The following is a 24,884-nucleotide window of genomic DNA, read 5'->3' on the forward strand; positions in this document are numbered from 1 at the left end:
TAAGAGAAAATTAAAATAAATTATATCCAGACAACCGAGTGAACATAGTTTTGCGTACTGAACAGTTTTTATCAGAACAGCAGGGGCGAAAAATCAGGTTAATTGCTTGTCCTTCTCTGGGATTTGTCAATGTGACAAAAAAGGTCTCTGTTTCGCACTGTGTTCTGTAAATGAGACAAAACAGTAAGTGAGCAATTCACTGGAATGTTATTCAAGCAACTCTAAGCTCAGGAAAAAGGTTCACTTTGGAGTTGGATAAAACACAGAGGAGCCCAATATCAAAAAATTGTTTCTAAATAGTGAAATTTAATGGAGATTATTTGGTGCAGATCATAATTTAAATAAATGTATAGTGCAAAACATAAAATGTAGAGGTCACAGAATGACCATTTTATATTAGATCATTCCAAGCCTATATTATCTATTCAGCTACCATTATTCAGTTCAGATAGATTAACAAAGGGAAGGTATATGGTTACTGTGGGCTTCACCTGCACACAAAAGCTTAGAGGACATCAGCAACAGCAAGGATCTAACAATTCACAATGTGCCTGGTTGTAGAAAGGAAGCCTGATATTACAACCCAATAATGTGTACAAAAAAATAAAATCCAAATAAATCACATTTTTCATCTGTATACACCCACTACAGCAATTTAACTCATGCTGGTAGAAAATCATCATTCAGTAGTCAAGCATTAAATAAGCTCACATATCACCAGAAGTTAACAGTCAACAGATAATTATACTAAACTGGTTTATTGATGACTACATTCGACTCACACATGCAGTATTAAACAGTACTTATATAAACACAGTGTAAGCTTAAATTTGACTCAAGGAATGAGAATCCTTGAGTGATGTTCACTCTGAAATGTAAATCAACTTATCCAGAAACATAAATGTTAAACTTATATATGCAAATGTAAAAGTCCCAACTGACTTATGCAACAATGTTTGCTGACTTATGCAAAACTATGCTGACAGGATAAACTTATTTATTTGTTTAATGAATATCTTAATGAAAATGGTGTAGATTATGCTTACTTTTTTTTCCAATTTGTATGTTAATATTTTTATACTTCAAATCAATGTTTTTTTAATTTATATACAAGGCATACATTATTTATTTAACAGGCTATATAAGTATGTCCTATTGAGTTCTATTAATAATTTTATTTTATTTTATTTTATTTTTATTCAAGTCTACGATCTTGGGATATGTAGTATTATATTGTTGTGGTTTTTGTGAAAATTGTGGAGAATTACAATTCACTTATACAAATTATGATGCTTTATTTAGACATAATAATAATAATTAATATATATTTAATAAATCATTCAATAGTTAATAATAAATAATGAAATAGCATAGAACATCAAATAACTTATAGACTTAAATCACCCTTTTAACTTGCACTTACCTTCATATGAAGGCATTGTGGTTGTGTAATGTCATTAACGGCTGTTAGTTCTGTCACAGTGACACACAAACTGACACAAACCCAAAGTCAGTGATAAATCCAAAGCCCTCTGGTTATCTTCTGTGCATGGGGAATCATATCAGCCCCTCTGCTGCTATCCCACACACGTCTGTCACCTCAAGCGCTCTTTTGCTTGCTATCCAATCTGAGATGCCTGCTTGTCTTTTCCTTCTCACCCTGCCACTGCCAATCTCTCTCCTTTGTGTTTAACCTTCAGTTGAGGACAAAGCTCCCCCAAGCTTCCACACAGACCTAATTGCCAGTCGACTGCTCTATGATGCTGTGGTCTGACACAGATTAGAGTGCAAGCAGGGAGATGAGTTGATTTTCAGTTATGAGAAGCATCCTCTAGCATGCAGCAGCAGACAAAGCCTTCCAGCCAATGGAACAAACAAGCTCTTTCTGTCTCATGTTTTACAAATACGATAAGCTGTCTGGGATTAGCACAGCAGCAGACCAATCAGAGCTCAGAGGCAGAAGGGTAGGCTGGGTAATCAGCATTAAATCAAAGCAGACTGACTGAATATATCAGAGAAGGTTATAAGTGTTCAGTACCTGCAAGCAGAAATAACCCTTTTTGCTATAACTAACTATTCTTCTAAAGCATGAAATAAACACCAATGCAAAACAAACAATTTTTTTAAATTCTTCTTCTTCTTCTTCTTCTTCTTCTTCTTCTTCTTATTATTATTATTATTATTATTATTATTATTATTATTAATAATAATAAATATTATTAATATTAGTATTATTATTAGTATTGTTAATTATTATTATTATTATTGTTATTATTATTATTATTATTCTAAATTAATTAATAATAATTAATATAATAATTACTAATTAATAATAATAATAATAATAATAATAATAAACACCAAATTCAAGGATATATTTAATCATTATAATAAGATCATTCATTTGGATTAAATCACACCTCTAATGGTTACTGACTATGTTTAACAAAGATGTAAAGTGGCATCAACAGAGAGCTGGGTGATGTCTGGATGAGGGGCTTGAATTATGGCCCTATCACTTTCAACATGACCTTTCAACACAGGCCCTCCCAAGGCGACGCCAGATCTCTCATCTCTCCATCTCCCAAGATTCACAGCTTCTAACCCACAACCCTGAGCACACTCTATCTTCGTGCTCTATTTATACCTGTTTTCATAAATAAGCTTGGCACCAAAGCACCTTAAACACAAGAGCTCCCTGTAATGGCCCTAACAGACATATCTGTATGTGTATATTGTATACTGGTCACTTGTTTTAATACCAGAAAAATAAAAGTATGATTTTGTATAGTTGTTTCTGTGTTACAAAATATTCTAAATAAAAACCACACATTTTTTATGGTGCGTTATTTTAAATCCAAATGGCCAGCTACAGTAAATACAACTTTATGAATTGAGGGTGGTTTGTTCTCTATAAATTATTTTTTAAATAATTATCTCTATATGAATAGCATTTCTGTTTCTTGGTTTGTTGCTTAAGAAAACGTTTGTGTTAATAACTTTAGTGTTGAGTAAGAAATAACAGTGTCAGCTGAAATGAATACACAAATAAACACATAATGCACATACCCTGAAATCATGTACAGTATACAGACAGATGCAAACATTGCATTTTCCAAGGCATCCATTAGATTTACTCTCCACTCAATATGAACAACTACTGACCCTGCAGTCACTTCTGAGCCCCCAGCTGATGTAGTAATAAATGAATGCCTGTGTAATGCCTAACATATTTGACTAGCAGATGAAGGAATCACTCACACCCTGGTTGCACATTTGTGTAAGGAGTAACTTCATGTTCACAGTGTTGAGGGACATCTGTGTGTGTTTCACACCCCAGTCATGTAGGCAGCAAGCCAACGCACAAACGCAACTGTTTTGGTGTTATGATGTATAAACAATTCAAGCTGAATGAAAATCGTTTGCATTTGTGGTCTTTTTCTGTGTGTTATTTTAAAAGAAAAAAATAGCAAAGTCAGACAACTAGATTTAATAAGTTACCGTTGAAACTAGTTTTTGGGTTCATGTACAGCACAAAGGTTTTGTTTTAATATCTTTGATACTGTGGCTCCCCCTAGTGGTAAGTAAAGCCTCCTACAGATGAATGTGAGGCAAACTTTCTTGGTCGTGCTGTTTTTAACTAAACACCAAATAGAATAAGAATCACAATCAGTAGTAAATGAAATATCACTTTAAATGAGTGGATTTTTAGTTTAGATCAGACATTACTGACACATAATTGATCTAAGCAATTCCATAAGAACTCAGGGCTCTCACGTTCTGAAGACAGACAAGAGTGACATTCCTGCCCGGTTCCATAGACAAGTTTTTTCTGCGTGAGGAATACGATGTGTTTCGGTAGAGCGTAACAAAATACCGAAATGAGTGACTTTAACTCTCAATGCGTGACACTTGACAGCCCTGAGAACTCAACCTATTGGTTGTTAATTATATCAATAAACAAATAAATGTCAGAGTGTTGAATAACAGCTTATAAGGCCAAAGTGAATCTTATTTCGCTTTGCCTTTGCAGTGTCTCCAGCAGCTGTAAATAAAATAAATAATCCTGTAATCCAGTGTCTTTTCTCCAAATCAGCTTTCTCAGAAAATGCATCGGCCTCTTGAGTATCCATGCAGGCAGGAAATCCCTGCAAAGTTATGACCTTAGTTCCCACACACACACACACACACACACACACACACACACACACACACACACACACACACACACACACACACACACAGAATACAGATTATAGACAGTTTTAGACATTTCTTCTACTTCAAATACATGTTCATATGTCAGAGGACCTAATAGAAATGATTAATGATAATAGAAAAGATGCACATAATAACAGAATTCTCAATTTTATGGATATATATATGCACACAAAAAACAGAGAGGATAATATACAGTACACATGACTCATGAAGCAATGATTAGTTATATCTGATGATGCATTGTTTACAAAAAAAAAAGACCCAAGCAACTCCTGTCTTTTCTTTATTGATTGACTGTTGACTAAACTGTCACATTTACCTAAAAATAAACTAAACTAAACGCTAAAACTATTATAACTGTATCATATATTCAGATTGTATTTTTTGATACAGAACTGATTGACATTGATGAAGATTATGACATTCCTCTTGCTTATCTCTCTGTCTTGGTTTCTTCTCCTTAAACCATCAATCTTGGCTCGGCTTTCTCAATGGACAGTAAGGCTGGCTGTATACTCTCAATGAGAGAAGAACTGAAAACTAAATCAGCATGAAGCTGTATAATTAAAAAGAACACAGTGTGTGTCTTTCTAGGACAATCTGCACCCTAGGTTTGGCTTGGAGAGAGCTCGAAGCTGTTAAACCTCTGCCAGAGGAAGTTTTGTATTTTTAATACGGCCTCATTAAAACCTACTGCATGATATTACTTTAAATATTACAGCATGTTTGCAGCAGGAGTACCACAATCTAAGAGAACATGTTTAACAATCTTTATTGATTAATGAAACTTTGTACCTTTTCTGTAACACGTATTTACATGGTTACTCCCCATTTTGAAAGCATTTATATCTTCAAAATAAATGCAGATTTATGCACAATATTTATTGGACATAATGCAGATCTGAGATAATCAGATAATCGGAAGTCATTTCACCCATATGCTGTATAGCATATTATAACACATATAATAATGTTGTGTTCTTAACTTTGTGTTGAGAATATCTGGCTGGTGAGAGAGAAGATTTCTGAGTGCTTTCTACATTCTGTTAATGTGGAAGAACCACAGTGAATATCCATATCCAGATTTACACAACCATTGATCAGAAAAAGTCTGGAACAAAATAGTCATTATAACGTAACAGTCTGGATGCGATGAGTAAACTTTGAGCATGTGCTGTCTGTGGCAGAGAAGCTGCTGTTGTCACATCGTCTTACAGGAGCTGAAAGGCAGAATCTGTAAGCAGTTACTGTAGGCTAAAAGTGAAGAGCTTTATTTTCATCTGCATTGGTCTCATTTGTGAAGACTTCATCACACATTGTGGGTTATATTTGGTTTAGATGTAACAAGAAAAAAGGTATTGTGAATTGTTTGCATTATTCAATGCCTTTGTAAAACTTTAGCATGTTTTAATCACGATCAGTGGTGTAATACAGAAATTAAGCTTGACTGAGCAGCTTCAGATCATATAATCTTTATGAGTTGCTGCAATTTTGTGTAAGGATCAAAATTCTCTTGTTGTCTCTTGTTCTAGGTGTTTATCTCTTATTTATTCCAATTACACACATCAATTAAACTTTTATGCTTCTCGGTCATTTTTACATCAGTAATTTGAATAAAAGGGATCTAAAACAAATCCATAAATGAAAGCAAATATGAAGAGATATTTAGTTGCGATAGAACAGAAATGGTGTAATTGTTGTGATGCATTAATGGACTTTTAAAAGGTGCTATATCACATTCTACATGTCATTTTGAGCAGTTCTTCATAAGGGAACGCCTGCACCATCACAGCATTCACACCATTAGATGTTGGTTGATTGGTTTATCATAAAAAAAACATGTTGGGAGCTCAGTACACACAGCTTGCTTTGAGGTGTTTCTTTTTGTGAAATTTGTGCTGTGACCAGCTGGGCAACGGTAAACACATTTTATCAACTCATTTTATTGATGTAATTCCCTTAGAACTTTGTTGTCATATTTAACACATGCTGTAACACATATTCCTTCCAGTGTATGGTGCACTGGAAGAATAAAAATTCTAAAGTGTTTTGCTGTGTCTAGCTAGTAGGTGGAAACATTGAGGTACAACGTGCAGCAGCTGAGCTGGATTAATGGACTATTAGAAGGTTGTATCCAAAATTTAGATGCCATTTTCAAATATTCAGTGCTCTGAGACTTTTGAATTTAATGTAATTGTGGAGACATCATGTAATTCTTTATATCTGTACAAATCTGCTTTGCTATGAACATGCTTAGTTTAAAGGAGACTGGTATTTTTCAATATACTGTATGTACATGGGTATGATGAAAGTCAGTTTTGCATGGTCACTGGTGTGTACACCAATGCAATGACACTTCATGCCAAAATGGTTGTTCTGAACACCAAAAATGACCAGGGGTGGTGTTTAACAACTGGATATGCTCTCATGCACAAGTACATCAAGCCAAGGCCTGCAACAATGCCATGAAAAAATTATAGCAGTATTTGCTATATATGCCTTACTCTTACATCACTTTTGCTCTTTTTCTTTATTTTATTGTGCACATGTGTATTGAATATTGCAAGCTGAATTTGAGCCTAATTTGAGCCTAAGTAATGAATCTTAATTGAAGATATCTTTTAATATCTTCTACTTTCGGCTTTTCCCGTTAGGGGTCACCACATCAAATCACCTGTTTTTGGCATCCTCTACTCTCGCACCAATTAACTTCACATACTTTTTGAACACATCCATATATCTCCTCTTTGGCCTTCCACTTGACCTCTTACCTGGCAGCTCCATCTCCAACATCCTTCCACCACTATAACCACTTTCCCTCCTTTGCACATGTCCAAACCATCTCAATCTAAACTCTCTGACCATGTCCCCAAAACAGCCAACCTGATCCTGTCCATCCTCATCACTCCTAAAGAGAACCTCAACATCCTCATCTCTGCTACCTCCATCTCTGCCTCATGTCTTTTCCTCACTGCTACAGTCTCTAACTCAAACAGCAGAGCTGCTCTCACTACTGTATTGTAAAATTTTCCTTTCATTCTTGCTGACACTGCTTTCACACAACACTCCTGACACTTTTCTAAACCCACTCCAATCTGCCTGCCCTCGCCTCTTCACCTCTATTCCACACTTGTCGTTGCACTGGAAGGTTGTTCTCACTTCTCGGATTGTTGAATAGTGCTGATCTTTTATTGTGGAGTTGTAGCAACTACAGAGGAATAAAGTTTATGAGCAACACAACGAAGCTATGGGAAAGAGTAATGTAAGCTAGGCTAAGAAAGGAAGTGAATATTTGTGAGCAGCAGTATGGCTTCATGCCCAGAAAGAGCACTACTGATGCATTTTTTTTGCTCTGAGAATGTTAAGGGAGAAGTACAGGAATGGTCAGAAGGAGCTGCACTGCACTTTTTGTGAATATAGCCACAGGGGTTGCAAGCCAGTGACTTCTGTATATAATCATCATCATCATCATCATCATCATCATCATCATCATCATCACTATAACAATAATAATAATAATAATAATAATAATAATAATAATAATAATAATAATAATAATAATATATAATGTAAACTTCACCATTAAATAATTATCTGTTTCGTAGTTCGGTTGTGGATAACAAAATGCATTGTTTTGGCTTCTAAGTTTTAGACTGATAGCAGTTTGTTCACTTTCATACACCAAATCGGTCACAGATCTTTTACTCCGAGTCGAAAATCGAAAAACGAGTCACTTGGGTGGTTCAAAGGAACCGATTCTCTCGCGGTCGCCAATAGTGCATGTCGAGTTGTAAAAGTTGGGAGGGACATTTCTTGACAGACAAGCGACAGAAACCGACAGAACCAATCAGATACACGCATTTACATCTCCACAGAGCTTAGTGAGTGACGCATTGAGGGTAAGTTTTGACTTTAAGCGTCCTTAGCTACCTTTTTTATCTGAGTCTGCTGATACGACTCATGAACACAGATCTTTACATGTGTGAACTGTTTAAAAGCAACTGACAGTGAAGCACATCATAGTGCAGTGCTTTAGCTCCTTGACCACAATTTCCGGCTCTAACTTTGAAAAGCATCAGTTTCTCCTTAGCCGGACATTTCCAAGAGGAAGAAGATGAGGAAGGAGCCAGACACCATGAACTCGAGCCATGACAGCAGCCTGAGGTTAGATTTAAGGGGTAAACACTTTTTAACAGACGGTGTGTTGAAGTGCATTAAGTGCTTTTTTTGTTGAACCCTGATGAACCAAAGGTTTTTTTTTAATCCTACTTGTTGACATTTGTGACTTGTGGCGTAAAATATGAAGTAAATATAACTATTTAGGGCATACAAATATATTGTAATTTGTACTTACTGTCGTAATTATTGTAATTATTTGCGCCAGCCAAGACTTTTTTCTGGGCAGATCTGCACATCACATGCAAGGATAATGAGTGAATGTGCGTATTGTCTTTCCTAGCAGATCTAATTGCTACATCTACACCAGCATTTGGTTTCACCTCTGGTCCAATTTAAGGCTTTCTTTGGAAACCTCAGCAGGTTTCAGTTGTCTGTTTCTCTATAACTCCTAAGTCGAAGATGAAGAATATGCATGTCTTTTCATAAGACTGCTTCTTTAAGCAAAAAATCTAATCAAGGATATGTAAATAATAAATATTTATTTAAATCTTTTATAAAATCAAACACTTCATAGCACTAATCTCATGTACATTTTATTAGGAGTTCATGATCATATCTGAAAAATCAGAGTTGCTCATTTTTAACAACTAAAAAAAACTAAATAAAGAAGCGAGGTGAAGTCAGTGCTCAAATAATTAAAATATTACATAAGCCAATTTGCATAAAGCCAATTTGCATAAATGCTTAGACTCAGTTGCAGTTTTGTTGCCTATTTTGTTGCATACACAAGTATTACTTTTACATATAATATAAGCTACTTGACTTGAATATGTGGTACAAGGAATAGATAGAGGAATAAACCTTATCTAAAGTAAGCCGTATTTTACTGTATAATTTAATGGTAAATTTAAGAAAATGAGTAATGGAATAAAGATGCAAATACACTATATAGTTAAAATGATCTGAAGGCCTGAACATTACACCCATTACACTTTTATGTGCTTGTTGAACATCCCATTCCAGATCTAGTCCCTGTTTTTGCTGTATTTAACAGCCTCCACATTATTGTGAGGATTTTGGCACATTCTGCAACTAGATCATTAGTGAGACCAGGCATTTCTGCCAGGAGAGGTGGCCTGGTGCACAGACGGTGTTAAGTGGGGTTGAGTTCAGGATTTTGTGCACGGCACTCAAGTTCTTCCACATCAACTCAGATTAAATCAAGTCTTGTAGCTTGGCTTTGTGCACAGGGGTATTTTCATGCTGGAACAGCTGTGGGCCACTTTGTTCCAGTGAAGGGAAATTGTAATAGTATGGTAAAGAAAGACATTAGAAAATTGTGGCAACAGTTTCCTAAAGGTCCACATAAGTGTGCTGTTGTATCCACATACTTTTGATTATATATGTTTCTATATGTCAGAAGTGTGTGTATATACGTTTACGGAATTTGGCAAATGCTGTTATATAGAGCAACTTACATTTATCTCATTTTATACAGCAGATCAGTTAAGGGGCTTGCTCAGCGGCCCAGCATGGATGATTGTCCATTTATACAGTGACAATTGGTATATTTTGTTTTTAAGTGATGCTAAATTATGCAAAATGGTGATGATAAATGAATTATCCAGAGTGGTAATTTCAGGCTAAAAACCCAAGGGTAATGAGTGACACAGCTCTGGTGAAAAATGTGTCTGGTTGTGCTTTGATTTAATCAGAATGGTGGATGGTTAAATATAGGGCATTTTTGATCAAATGTATACATATAATTGTCTAATTCTACTCATTTATTTATTGGTACAAATGGTACAGGTATGTGAAGGTAAGATTAGTGCTATATTGATGATCTAGTGGTAGTACATTTTTACCCAATATGTTTGAGCCAGAATGACCCACAATGAAACAGTCAAAGTTACTATACAGAATGTCCCACAATGCACCAACAGAAAGAACCCAAATTAGCTCGTTTGCATTCTTTCAGTCATGTTAAACCCGAGTCTCTGAAAATGAGCCGAGAATTTACAACATATCTGTTCTGTTCAATCACAGCACCTTTGTTTTTGGTAGTAAAAGGCTGATGATAAACTGAATTCACATCAGTCAGCTGCCTCTTGTGGCTTTCATGAAGGTCATGCATGTTTCATTAAGGCCTGGCAAGCAAACTGCTGAAATTGTTTGCTGTTTGCTCTCTAGGGGAAACATGATCTTTCACCAGTACCAAAGGTTACTCTTCAGCCTCCATCACCCGCTAAAGCCTGAACTTGACTGCTAATTAGTTTTCTTTTCACACTTTCTTGGCTGCCATGTTGCTTCTGTGTTGTGGTTTAGCGTGAAAGTTCAGCAGAATTTTATAGGTTGTGAGCAATCAGCCAGTGTTTGGTTCCCAATGCTTTTTGTCATCGTTAGACAATAAGAAAAAATGTTTTCTCATGGGATCTTTGTATAGTAGCTTTCTAAAGTGGACCGTTTTAAGGGTCTTGCACAGGCACAAACCAAAAACCTTTAATGGTTTTTCATATAATTGTTGTGTAGGAAAACTACATTCAGTAATTTGTATAACGGTTCCATTAGATTACTAAATGATCTAAAATGGGTAAACACTGAAGGGGAAAAAAACATTTTCAAGCTATTTTTGTCTAGGAGTATCGGGTGAAATAATAATGAAATAGAGGCCACATATCTGCATTTTGTTGAACTGCATTAGGGTCATGCAGGGATGCAAATACAAAAAGAAGGAGGGCAGGAGAGAGGGAGGAAGGGCAGATCGAGAGGGAGGGAGGGAGGGAGGGAGAGAGGGTAAAAGTGTGGACAGGTGAAAACTCCCAACGAACCACAAAGTCATCATCATCAAGTTATTTAAACCTGGTTCAGCTGAGTACCTGGTACAGAAGAGTAGCACTGAGAGTAGCAAGCAAGAGCTTTGTTTGCTAATGGACAACAGATGACACGTGTAAAGACTCGGGCACAAGAGAAAGGAACTTGAGAGAGAGACAGCACAGCAGGGCAAAGACACATTTCTGAGAAGGATGAGACTTTAACCCTAGGGTTTGCTTTGACCTTTTCAAGTTGAGAGAGCAGACAGGTAAACGGATCCTCCTTCAGACTGTGGATGGACAGGTGAGGATGCTGCCTGTAAATGCATTCTCTCCCCTGGCATTATACTGACTGGCATCCATGAGTGCATCATTCGGTAGGTTTGGGTATTCTTCTTCAGTACCCAGTTTATGCTCTCTGCCCATTCACGTTTACACAGACTGCTACAGGACAAAGCAGTCCGGCAGGGACTTTGGGCTCATTGTTATTGGGTAAGTTGGTGCATTTATGGAATTTCAGAGCACCTTCAGTTGTGGAAAGCTGGGGAAATCATTTTTCATAAATTCTTTGTTTAAGTAAATAAAAAAAAAACAATCGTTTCTCAGAATGCTTTAGAGATTCCTTTGAGATTGCCATTACATTTTAGATTTTTACAATTTGTTATTTCAGATTAAAGAATATTTCCGAATACTAAAAGCTAACATTTATGTTTTTCTACATCAGAAGACAACAGTAGAGCCATGTGTTTCACTGGCAGCCACATGTCATAGTGAAACATGTGACACTCCAATGTCTCGCATGTCAGCATTTTGTATTTTGTTCTTATATCTGAATAATTCATGTTACAATAATCAGCTGAGTGAAAACTTGGAGCAGAACACTGGAACCCATTCAAATTCATGGCATAACATTTATATGCCACAGCAATGCCTAACTTTAATAATTAGATATAAACCTGTGTTTCTTTGTTTTATGCTTTAGAAAAAAGCTTCTCCGTGAACCAAACAAAAACAGTTGTTCAGACCCTGTCCAACTCACCAGAAGTGCTAACAGAGGCCTATCGAATGACCAAAGGTAATTTGTTCACGCCTAAATAGACTTACATTCTCTCAGATTTCACCAGAGAAGAAGACGTATATGTTTCTAGCATAGAACCGTTTTAGCTTCATGCCCAAATGAATATCATCTAGCAAGCAGTGCTGTAATTAGGCCGTTTATGACCCTGTTGTTTCAGTGGCTCAGTGTGTTCTCAGAGCTGCACTGGTGACTGTAGCCCAATGAGCCTTCTCACAACATGTTCACGCAGCGCTGGCTATGCCACAGGCTTCTCCACTGAACACAGCTCTATCTACTCCTGGAGACACGATGTAAGAATGTTGATTGCATTTGTTGCTCAGTATATCACAGCACTGTTTAGTATGTGAATCTGTAAGCAACCTAAAAGGATAAACAACTCTTCATCAACTCTTCAGCTCCGATCTGCACTCAGTTCCAGCATCATCATTTTGATATAAAGGCTAATATGCTTGACATTTGTTTCAAAGTCGATGAATATTAAACGCACACTAATAAAAGGCTGGTCTAAAATATAACCTAGTTTTGATTCGGTCATATATCAGCTACATAGTTGATTGCGTTATTAGCTGGATATACTGTCATGTTCATAAGTATTTGCACAGCGATGCAATTTTTTGTGATTGTGCCTTTTTTTGGTACACAAGTTTGGTGTACACTACCAAGGTGAATTTGAAATGAAGCAATTGAGATGTGACTGAAACACAGACGTTGGGATGTAAGACATGGGATTGTTTAAGAAAACAACCCTTATGTTTTAAACAGTGAAAGTTAGTCCAATTATTTTTGAAATTTTTTTAAATAAAACAATAAGGCAGAAATTCATAAAGGAAATACAATTTTTCCACACGATCTTCACTTCTTCAAACTACGAGCAGTGAATAAAAATACCGTTGCAATATCACATAACATGCCTTGACCCAAACGTGTGGAAAATTTGAGGTAATACTGAAACATTACAAGCTTCTCAGAGTATTCCGGAGTTTATATGATTTTGTGTTCATGCCTGCAAAGTCCTCGAAGGACTGATATTTTTGTTCAATTTTTTTTTCTTTGCACTTCAGTCATATCTTCATTGCTTTATTTCACTGTCCACATACTTATGGGCTCGACTATTCATGTCAGGAGCAAAGTAAATGATTTGTCTAATAGTTAAGAGCATTCATGCATACAGCTATTCTAGATAATTGACAAGATTATTATTAACACAGCCACTAAAATCATAGGCACAAAAGGATTTTACTCATGAAAGGACTTTTAGTCATAAATGCATCACTGAAAGGCAGAGTTGTTTCTTAAACATAGAACACATGCCAGTACAATTTTATGCGATTGTCTTTGCCAAGAAAAATACATGCAGTTTTGAAGTAGAAGACAGCATGGATTTGGATTTGGATGCTGGTGTTAACAATATTCTCAGCTGAAGAAATCATTTTGTGTGGGGAGTTTGAATATACATTGTAAATGAACTGACGTTGAAGGTGTGTGTTTGTTATATTCTGCAATTTGCATGCAGGAGTTCGACCGTGAGAATACTCAGCATGTACGACAGCTCTTTAGTGCCCTGGATGAACTGCTGTATGAAGGTAAAGTGTGCAGTAAATCAGAGTCTCTGCGCAAGGAGTGTGAGGAGTGGAACACACACTCCCCTCACCTCAGGTACACACACCTCAGAACCTCAGCACCTGTATGTGCTTGTGTCTTTCTGTCTTTGGAACCTGACTACTGTTGTGTTGGTATAACCCTACGTGGGAGAAATACTGTTAACTCCAGAATTATTGGCACCCCTAAAGAGATCATAACACTTGATTGAAATAAACATTACACACTGATTAATGATACTATAAATAATAAATAGTAAACTGATACCCATAAAGTATACTTAAAATAAATGCGAACAAAATTGCGAATGCTGAAATTAAACTGCAAACAAGAACAATTCATCTGATTTGAAAAAAAAAAAAAAGAATTAATTTCCTAGGTTGGATTAACGGTAATAATAAATTCTGATTGAACCCAAAACCTGAATGCACACCCAAAAGTGTTCAGCCCTGTCTATAGTCTAGAGTATAATGAACTCAAACATTCTTTCAAATCAGCACAGAAATGGTTATGTGACACAACCTAAATGTTGGGTTTGATTCTGAGCTCTGTTGTCTGTGTGAGTTTTTTTTTGCATGTCCATGTGAGTTTTCCTCCTGGTTTCTTCCCACTGTCCAATATATAATGCTGTAAAGCCATTAGATGTTTATAGATGAGCCATTGAATGAAGCAGTGCGTGTACACGAACCTAAGAATAAAAAAAAACAAAAAAACAAAGGCTAATTAAACAAACTGCATTTGTTTTTTCTGCAGGATTTTAGGAAATCAGTTGGAGCCTCCAAAGCAAGAGGGAATTCAGTATGTGCACTTGAGACCCACTAGCACTAGGATGGCAGTGTCTCCTCCATACCTGGATACAAGACACAACCACAGCGAGTAAGCTCTCACTTATCTACCAGTCCATACACACTAGACTGTTGAATGTGAAAGACAACATGTTTGCTGACAGCATACCTCTTCACCAAGTCCATTAAATGTGATTTTTCTAATATGTTAGTTTTTTTTTAATAGTTTTGATGCTTTGAAGTTTCCAGCTACTAAGAACTTGATGGCAGTTTAAATGGCTAGTCTAAATTGCTCCTAGCTGTGAATGGATGGATGGATGGATGGATGGATGGATGGATGGATGGATGGATAGTGTGAATGGGTGTGTGGCAGGCTCTGGATCCACCATAACCCCGAATATTTAATGTTGGTACAGGTTTTATGCCTCCCATTTTATCTGAGCTTGGGATCAGCACTGAGCGTTAACCCCTCAGTGTCAAGGTTGGTTCCCTAACCAGTAACTGAAGTCATGCTGTGGTGGTAAGAGCTGAATTTGCAAAATGTGCTGAATTTGCAAAATTTTTCTGGATAAAGCTAATTTATTAATGTTTATTATGGAAAATAAGCCAAATATAATGTTTCTTGTGATGAATTTTTATGTTGACCACAACTTGTGGTCAAGCAGTACATTTTAAATGGCACTGTGCTAATTGACTGGTATTCGGTTCCAGTATCGAAGGCCATTAGAGTCGCAGTGGGGAATGACGTTCTGTGTTTAAGTGAATGAGAGTGATGACTGGCTCTCTGGGAGATTCTGATAGCAGAGAGTAATGATGGCTGGCTCCGGTAGGCTCAAGGCCACAAGCAGACAGATAAGACAGATGGGTAAGGCTGGCGCGTGCTGCAGAGCGGGGAATGACCAGATTAAGAACACAGCCTAGACGTTTCCATGCTTGGAGAGTTTACCACAGACTTCTTGTGATCTAAAGTTCTACATTCAGCTTTTTGTTTTTTTTATTTATTTCTACAAATTGAGAATTTTACTATCATTTCTGCTAGTTAAATGTATTGTGTTGTAATTATCTCAGAACTAGCAATAAAGTCATTAAGGGTCTGCTTTTACAGTAGGTTGAATTTATTCCAGTTGCTCCAGTTTTTCATCATGTAGTTTACATGTGTTGAGACTGGGGTCAACACAAAGGTTTATAATGGGGTAACACTTTATCACAAATTCAAGTGAATTTTTAACTGATGATCTGTTTATTTGCCACCATTTACATGAACACAAAAGTAATATGCTCATGGGCCCCAGCTGTCAGACTAACCTACTGTAAATACCACCAATTGTATTTATTCTTTACCATTGCATGCCTTTAGCTGTTGCCATATATGTTTTTTTTTTTCTTAGTAAACTTTTGAAAAGATGCTTTACTTCTCTGTTTTGCTTTTCATTTTTCATTTCAGTGCTCTAATGTGTTAGCCCTAATGCACAGATTCAGGCTATTGATTGTTTTTATGGCTGTTGTCTCCATCTCTAGAATCAACTGACTGAATGTACAGCATAAACCATGTTTTTATTTTACCAGCACTGCCACATACCAGCCCTCTAGCAGAAAGCTCCACATCTGATTAAAAAATTCGGTGTTTTGTGGAGTAATGGGATGAAATTGCAATAAAAATGCCCATAAGTGCTGCATTTATCAGTCTGGCCTAGTTATTCTCTCTCTCTCACTCTCTCTCTCTCTAGGCTCTGTGTGGAGGGACACAGACTCGCTCCAGGATCCTGGTCTGACTACTCCGGGTTGACTATTTCTGAACTATCATGCTCTCTAATCCCACAAGAAGAGGAGATCTACGAGTTAGAGGGCAGGATAGAAGAGTTTCTAGCTTATGATAGGAGAGAAACGTAAGCAAAACGGAAGTCTTTATGTATGCCTTTTTTTAAGCACTCACTGTGCGATGTGTAGAATGAGAGAGATTTCCTAAAGTAAAATCATATTCATATTATTTTCTTAAATATATATATATATATATATATATATATAAGGTTCTTGGGTCAAGGATTCTTCACTGAGCTTTCTCTCTCTCTCTCTCTCTCTCTCTCTCTCTCTCTCTCTCTCTCTCTCTCTCTTTTCTTTTTAATTAATTTATTTTTTTGTTTTTTTAATTTATTTATATATTTACATAAAATTCAGGCACATAAATTTTTTAAAAAGGCTTTCTGATGGTTTCTTTGGATTTTTAACAATTAGAACTACCTAAAATGGTGACAGGTGTCTGTGCAGTTAAAGATATTGGAATTGTAACAATGATTATATCCAATAAATGATACAATCTGAACCAAATTTTAAATATTGCATAAAAACGTATTGTGTGTTAGACATTGAGGATGAAGAGGGTGGGCATATGGTAGCCTAGTGGTTAAGGTGTTGGGCTACCAATCGGAAGGTTGTGAGTTTGATCCCAGGTCCACCAAGCTGCCACTGTTGGCCCCCTGAGCAAGGCCCTTAACCCTCAGTTGCTCAGCTGTATAAAAATGAGATAATGTAAGTTGCTCTGGATAAGCGTGTCTGCCAAATGCTGTAAATGTAAATGAGGAGTGTTGTATGGTTCTTTTGTGTTAGGGACAACGAGGGAATGGATCATAAGATGACCTCAGCTGTTACCTCCTGGGATGGTGTACCGCGTCTGTCCCCCAACGCCTGCATCCGTGATGCCGTGGGTGACGAGTTGTTTGATGACGTATGGCGGGAGGTAGTGAGCTTCCTGGAAGAGCTGTTACGCAAACACTGGACGAAGCAACATTCTGGTGGGTTTTCTAATTCTAATTCACACTGACAGAGATGTTCGCATTTGTATGCCAGTACTTCATTCACTTTGTTTTCATTAATTTTAGGAAGCACTGCAAAACCAATCCTTAATTCAGCCTTAATTTGGTACCAAGATAAAATAATAGAAGAAACACTCCAAGCAGAAAGAAAGGAAAAAAGCGTCATTTATTTAGAATTAAAGACAACTATGCTGATGATTAAATATTTACAAAGGCTCCGTGTAACAAGAGTATTATATAGAGGATCAAGTGATCTTGAGTGATGTAATGTGTGCACACAAAGTGAATTTTACATATAGCAGTCTGTTTGAACTTCTTTGGATCTGTGCTGAATATATTTTTTAATTATTTATTTGATTTATTTTTAGTTTTTTAAAATTACTAATTTGCTAGTACTTCATTATTTCGTTTTGGTATGAATGAAAGGCGCAACAAAGAGATGGACACTGGAGAGCTCAAGTCAAATTTTTTGTGAACCTTCGTCACATCTTCCTTCAAGGGGAAGTCACATTTCTCATAGCAAAGGCCCTAATAGCAGGAGCATGTTACTATGGCCAAACACCTATAATGGGCAGGTAAAAACCTCCAATAAAAACATAGGACACAAATACAGAATGCTGTCATGTGAGCAGTGCGGTTCTGCACTTATAAATCCACTCTTTTCATTTTAGGACTCAAATGTCTTTAAGTCCAATTTGAACGGTGTTATGACAATCCAAGCAAAGCCTTTGCAGCAGAGACAGCAAGGATTTGGCGAAAGGTCATTGTAAGTTTGTCACAAAATCTCACACAAAATCACTGCAGCACTATCAAAACCAAACTACTGTATAATAATATTTGAACAGTGCTCTTCTGTATAACTCTGACTTTACAAAATGAGCATAGTCATAAAAGATTTAAACAAATGCAATTGTATGGTGCATATTACCTAATAATATGTACAGTACTACATTATTTCTATGACATACATATACTTTATTCATGAAACATCAGGAAACATCATTGCAGCTCTAATTTCATTTTACTAGCTGGTATATCACACTTAATATCTAGCTGCACTCAGTTATCATGATGTGTATAAACGGTAGTAAAAAGTTAAATTATTATATTTGATTTAGTTAAAGGGGTTCAGATTTAGGCTACCAAATCTATTCCATTCATCTATTACGTATTTACCAATTTTGCAAACATATTTTAGTTATTTTTGCATTGTGTTGATTCCGTTACTCAGGTGTGACTCAGATGACGGAAGCACCACACTAACCACTCTAAAGGCCCCAACTGGAATAAGCACACACTCCCACAAACCCTCTGGCCAGCGGATTCTGCCCAGGATCAGTGGCAGAGCTCTTCTGCGTCACAATTTCCAAGGACAAAGCTCACTGCGAGGAACTAGACTGTTAGTCATACTCTCAGATTTACCCACTTATACGGTCTTACGAAACCAGATGATACTAAACAACACCTAAGATAGCGAGCTAGGTGGGAGCTAAAGTTACCAAAGAAAAACAGTTTCCTGTAGCAGATATGTGTCTATTTAAGCTTTCTGGTTTTTTTTTCCATTTTTTTTGTCTGTGTGGTTAAAACTTTTTCATGTCAGAAGCCAAATTCATGCATAGTGTAACTGTAGAACAATGTAACAGCAGTAGGAGTTACACTGTAGAGAGTCTTCTCAGGGTCTCTTTAATCACAGACAAAGGTTGGCAGCTAATGTCTTGGCTAATTGGCAGCTGTGTGTTTGTTCTGCAGATCCACCGTCACTGAGGACCTGCTCACGCCACCTGTGAGTGCAGTTCAGAACCACAGACTTCCTCTCATCCATTCTTCTGACTCTGTAGAGCAAGATAATATTCCTGTTATGAGACATACACAGGTAACATACATTAACAGGACTGGCCTGATCCAATTGCTTGCTAGATTTTTTAACGCTGTAACATCTCCCATTTACTGTATGCATTAATATTGCACACAGAACAAATTTGCATGCATTGTATTTAGTTAGGATGCGTCATTACTATATATGATTAATTTTGCATGTATGTTTTGCTTTTAGGACAAATGTATAGTTACATGCTTAGTAATTATAAGAAATGGCTTGAAGTGTGATATGACACTCATGTTTTCTAGCTCAGGGGTCGGATCATAAGAGGTGGTGCAGTGCACCCAGTGTCCAGCCTTCCACCACTGAAAGAGCCTACTCTACTGCTGGAGTCACTATCTCGCCCCAACACCAACCATACGTTCAGAGTAAGAGTCATTCTTAAGGGCCATCATGAGCAACCCAAACAACTTTCACACCTTTTAGCATATTTTATAAACTGAACTAGACTGAGGAACTTTGTTTGTTCAAAATTTGCTCAGATGGTGATGGTAGCAGAGAGCACTGTTTGACATGTTGCTCTAAAATTTCTTAAAAGTATTTATTTGGATTGTGCTCAATACTACATTCATCATGTAATAACAAGATGGTTATTTTGTAATAGTTCATGACGACCCAAATCCACACACATCCTAACATTATAATTCATGAATAACTATTGAAAGTTTAAATGTTTGTTAGAATAGATGTCTAATTAGTCATTATGATCTGAGTTTTGTCTGTTATGTTGCTGTAAAATCTCTTAGAAGTATTTATTTGGATTGCGCTCAGGCTGGTGGTGACTGTAGTGACCAGGCTGAGTGCAGTCTCTGCGCTCAGGCTGGTAGTGTCATTCCATTCTTGTAGTGACCCTTGGTTCAAATAGAGTGAAACATGGCAAAAAAGAAAAAAACAACTTATACGTAAAATTGCCGGAGTGCTGGAGCTCAGCTCTGCTTTCTTCACATAAATCAAAATCAGGGACTTTGACTCTCCTTTGCTACCTAGAATATGATTGGAATAGGATTTGGCAAAAGGTTTATTTTAAGGCAGTATTACAATGATTTTTGATAAATTGAACTTAGAATTCTGAACGCAGTGTTTTATGAGACCTGCTGGTATGCAGACCTAGACTCTTGCCTCAAAGTAGGAAGATCACAATTATGTATTATAGAACGCCTTTGTATTCTGTAGCATTACAATTTCCCTTTACTGGAATTAAGGGGTCCAACTTATACCAGCCTGACAATGGTTTGGATAGGAAGGTTGGATAGGAAGAACATGCACAAAACCTGCCTGCAGTGATCTCGACCTCAACCCCACTGAACAACTTGGGGATGAACTGGACCATTGATGTATTGGCCATTTAGAGTATTTTTAAAAAGCAGTAAAGTGTCTCTTTTTCAATTATTCACAATGCACAACTATAACAGGCTTGCAACTGCTGTCAACTGTCTAAAGAGAGCGCGAAAGATAAGAATGCTATAGCAGGTGTTGTAGGGTTTTTATAATTTCAGCAGTGTAAGTGTTCACTGAACTGTAAACACCAGATCCATCTAGCGTTGCATTAGTTGTTCAGTACAGTACTACTGTATAAACAATCTACAGTATATGAATGGTAAGATGATAATGTAATTTATGTCTGGTTACGTTCTGCAGTCGGACACACCCATGAAAAGCTCTTACACAGCCATGGATTTTGCCTTTAGTATGAGGACAGGGAGAAACCTTTTCACTGGGAACTTTTCCAAAACAGGTAACTGAGTGTGAGTAAGGCTACATGTGTATTATTGTTACACACAATTATCATTTTTTGTTTATGATCCTTAATATTGCATTACATAATATTGTGTATGATCCTTAATATTATATACAGTCCTCTCCAATAGTAATGGGATGGCAAGTCCAGTTCTTTATTATACTCTGTACTTCGAAGAAATCTAAGTTTTAAATCAAAAGATGAATATGAGATTATAGAGTAGACTTTAAGACTCTTCCTTTTGCTCACCGATAGAATTGGAAGTTGTATGTAATACATTCATCGTGTAATAACAAGATGGTTATTTTGTAATAGTTCATGACGACCCAAATCCACGCACAGCCTAACATTATAATTCATGAATAACTATTGAAAGTTTAAATGTTTGTTAGAATAGTCGTCTAATTAGTCATTATGATCTGAGTTTTGTTTGTCTGAAGCGTTATTAAATTGTATGTTGAATTTGTATCTTAGGTGAAGGAACACCTATGGGTGTAACAGGCTTCAGCATGGGCATCTCCTCTTCTACAGCAAACAGTTTTTCTGACTGTGTTGCAACACCAAAGAGACGCACACATCTTCTGTCTTCTTCTGATGGGGAGGGGGGGAACATTACTGTCCTTGGATCAATAGGTAAATACACAGCAATGATAATTCATTGGAAATGAATGGATTATTATTTATGGTTAAGGAACACATATTTTTACATTGATGGTTTGGTTTCTGGCTTTATAATGCACCAGTCTGCATTTCATATGTAAATGGACTATAATTACAGATGGTCAGGATAAATTTCTGGGTGTTGCCATGCAAAAAGCCTGAGAAGCTCAGCCCAGACTCACAGATTTCAGCTCCTTTTCCTCCTGGGAGTTCCCCAGATGTTCCTAATGCCATGAGATATATTCTCACCAGTGGGTACTGGGTCATGTTCTGCTCTGTCCGTCCTGTGTGACATGCCTAATACAGCTATAGCAGGAGCTGATCAGGGGCATCCTTTTTTTAAGGAACCTGAACCAAGTTATCTGGGACCTTTTTGATTCTTTGAAGCAGCTGCTTAACTCCAAGGCTTTGCCAGATTGCTTTCTTATGTTATTATACTGTAGATAGTGTGTCCAGCAACCCTGTGGATCAACCTGATTTATTCATTCACTCACCTTCAGTAAGCTTGGATAGAGATGTAGATTTACTGGAGAACAGAAAGCCTTACGTGATCTTTATTTTTATCACCAAAGCCCCGGAAAAGAGAGTAAAGCATTCCTGCTGTGAATACAATCCTTTTGTATTCTCTCAGTCTATCTCTTTAAATGGTTCACCATTAGCAGCAATGTCTTTAACCCTAACCTAAAAGAAACACCCCATTATTTTTAAGGGGAGCACATTCTTGGGATCAGACTAGGAAGTGCTGATTTTTCTCCCAGTTGCTTCATAGCTAACCATTTAAGTGTGAATTAAAGACTAAAGGCTAGATCGATATGCAACACTGAAGATATGTAACATAACAATCCAAGCCTTCTCAGAACATCTGGCTGTATTTGCTTTTTGACAGTACAAAAGTTTTTTAAATTGAAAAAGTTTTTAAGTTTTTTAACCTTAATCCATGAGATGGACTCAAAAACACCTATTTATTTGGTTAAAGAAGTCCTCAAAATGCCAATGTCACTAATCAGCAGTCAACATTCAACACTTTCTCAAGCGAGCTCATGCAAGGTCTCATCTCCACTTTATGAAACCCTTGATGGCTTAGCAGATATGTGGGGCCACTTGAAATACAGGAAGTTTTCACATTGTAGCAGGAAATGAACCACATTATTCATTCATTCATTCATCTTCTACCGCTTATCCGAACTACCTCGGGTCACGGGGAGCCTGTGCCTATCTCAGGCGTCATCGGGCATCAAAGCAGGATACACCCTGGACGGAGTGCCAACCCATCGCAGGGCACACACACTCATTCACTCACGCAATCACACACTACGGACAATTTTCCAGAGATGCCAATCAACCTACCATGCATGTCTTTGGACCGGGGGGAGGAAACCGGAGTACCCGGAGGAAACCCCCGAGGCACGGGGAGAACATGCAAACTCCACACACACAAGGTGGAGGCGGGAATCGAACCCCTACCCTGGAGGTGTGAGGCGAACGTGCTAACCACTAAGCCACCATGCCCCCGTGAACCACATTAATTAAGCATATTTATTTCTTAATCTAGGTATATTGATTTTTATCACTTAAAACTTACTTTATCACTTATCCCTCAAATTGTGGCTGATATTCTGCAACCTCATAGTCAGAGCCTCACTTCCAGTTCAATATGCTGGACAACAGAGGCATGTATCACACTATTATGCTAGTTAATCCTATTAAATCTAAGGTGACATGTCTCTTGTGATCCTGATAGTAAATGTTTTAGCTCAAACTAGCTCATGCAAGAAGTGAACAGGATTGAATTTTAATCTCCAAAGATATAATTTATACAGTGTGTATTCTTTCCACCTAAATCATAAGTAATCAAAAATGCAAGAGGGCCTTTTAAGTATAAGAAACCTTTTTAGAATAATGCATGAGATGAAATATTGCTTTGTTTGTGAGTTTCTGGGAATAATTAATGTTCGTAATGAGGAGAGCTCAAGGACAAACGCACATAAACCGAGAGCATTGAATGAATGTTTGATTCATCAGTAAACAAATAACAAATTTTGTCTTAACATTCCTCAGGTGCGCGGAAGGCACTGAGTCGGTTTCCGATACATGGGAAGAAGAAGTTTCATGTGGTAATGCCACAACCCAGTTAAAGACTGTTTACCCTGCTGAAGGACACGGCAAAGAGTGCATCCTATCAATGACTGATAGTGTGGAAGAACAAAATACTTTTGTGCTTTACAGTGTATATTTTACTTGCACTAAAAGAACATGCTGTTACATGGCCACTTGCACGGTAATTTTATATAAAATAGGAAATGCACAGATATTAGAAATTATGCTGATAAAATTTCAAATTAACATATGGGTGATCATTTATGTTTTCAATTATTTTGTATAAGGAATTACATGCCTGTGTTAAATGCCAAGTCAATGTATACATGAAAATTAATGTATGATATGTAGTGCAATAAATCTATTTTTATTGTAGCTGTGGAGCAGATTATTGTATGTAGATGTACCCAGAGATATCTGAATTACTCTCTTAGTTTATTATTATATACTTAGCCATATACATTCATGGTATGTGGCAGATGCGCTTATACAGAATGACTTACATTTTTATTTAATTTATACAGCTAAGCAATTGAGGATTAAGGGCCTTGCTCAGGGCCAAGGACTGGCACCTTGGTAAGATTCAAACTCACAACCTAACGATAGTAGTCCAGTAGTCCAACACCTTAACCAGGAAGCTATCACTTCCCCAATTACATCCCTTTGAACAGAGTGAACAAAGAAGAGAACCACAACTAAATCCACATTTTTATAAATACAACCAAATAATGGAGGCCATCTTTTCATTTGAATTGAACTTTAACTTCTGATTTTATATTTGGAAAAAAAAAACTTTTTTTAGTGACTACATTCAAGTGCTGACATTTTAAATTGAGCATATGTTTGATTTCACAAGTATGTGTGTGATTTTGGGTGAATATCTGTAGATTCACATACATCTCTTTTTATTTTCTATATTTTTTCCATCGGTGGCTGTTTCTCGCAGAATGTCAATGGCAGTAACTTCAATATTTACCATTCATAAGCAACCATATTACCAGTGTGCTGCATTTTCCTGCATTTTTATTCATCTCGGTTTCTGGCTTGACAGCCGCTCGTCTCCTGTCAATGATTTAGCGGGAGGCCAT

General features: G+C 36.9%; 1 protein-coding gene across 6 annotated transcripts; it reads left to right on the top strand.

Annotated features, from left to right (window-relative positions):
- Positions 1–8,108: 8,108 nt before the first annotated feature.
- fam149a (family with sequence similarity 149 member A) lies at positions 8,109–24,092 on the top strand. 6 transcript variants are annotated; one of them, XM_060885124.1, is made up of 16 exons: positions 8,109–8,120; positions 8,301–8,385; positions 12,133–12,225; positions 12,386–12,518; positions 13,742–13,884; positions 14,581–14,703; positions 16,340–16,498; positions 17,217–17,401; positions 17,849–17,997; positions 18,094–18,188; positions 18,654–18,821; positions 19,172–19,295; positions 19,550–19,669; positions 20,940–21,036; positions 21,514–21,672; positions 23,758–24,090. In XM_060885124.1, the coding sequence occupies exons 2-16, from the start codon at positions 8,336–8,338 to the stop codon at positions 23,832–23,834; spliced, it is 1,875 nt and encodes a 624-aa protein (XP_060741107.1). In that variant the 5' UTR covers positions 8,109–8,120; positions 8,301–8,335; the 3' UTR covers positions 23,835–24,090. The 6 variants fall into 6 exon arrangements, 5 of the variants coding, with proteins under 5 accessions (XP_060741107.1, XP_060741106.1, XP_060741108.1 ...); XM_060885123.1 differs by lacking the exon at positions 8,109–8,120 and having other exon boundaries at positions 8,160–8,385; XR_009649382.1 differs by lacking the exons at positions 8,109–8,120; positions 23,758–24,090 and having other exon boundaries at positions 8,160–8,385; positions 19,555–19,669; positions 20,940–21,046; positions 21,514–21,618.
- Positions 24,093–24,884: the final 792 nt, after the last annotated feature.

This window comes from Tachysurus vachellii, chromosome 13, assembly GCF_030014155.1.
Source record: "Tachysurus vachellii isolate PV-2020 chromosome 13, HZAU_Pvac_v1, whole genome shotgun sequence".
NCBI lineage: Eukaryota > Metazoa > Chordata > Actinopteri > Siluriformes > Bagridae > Tachysurus > Tachysurus vachellii.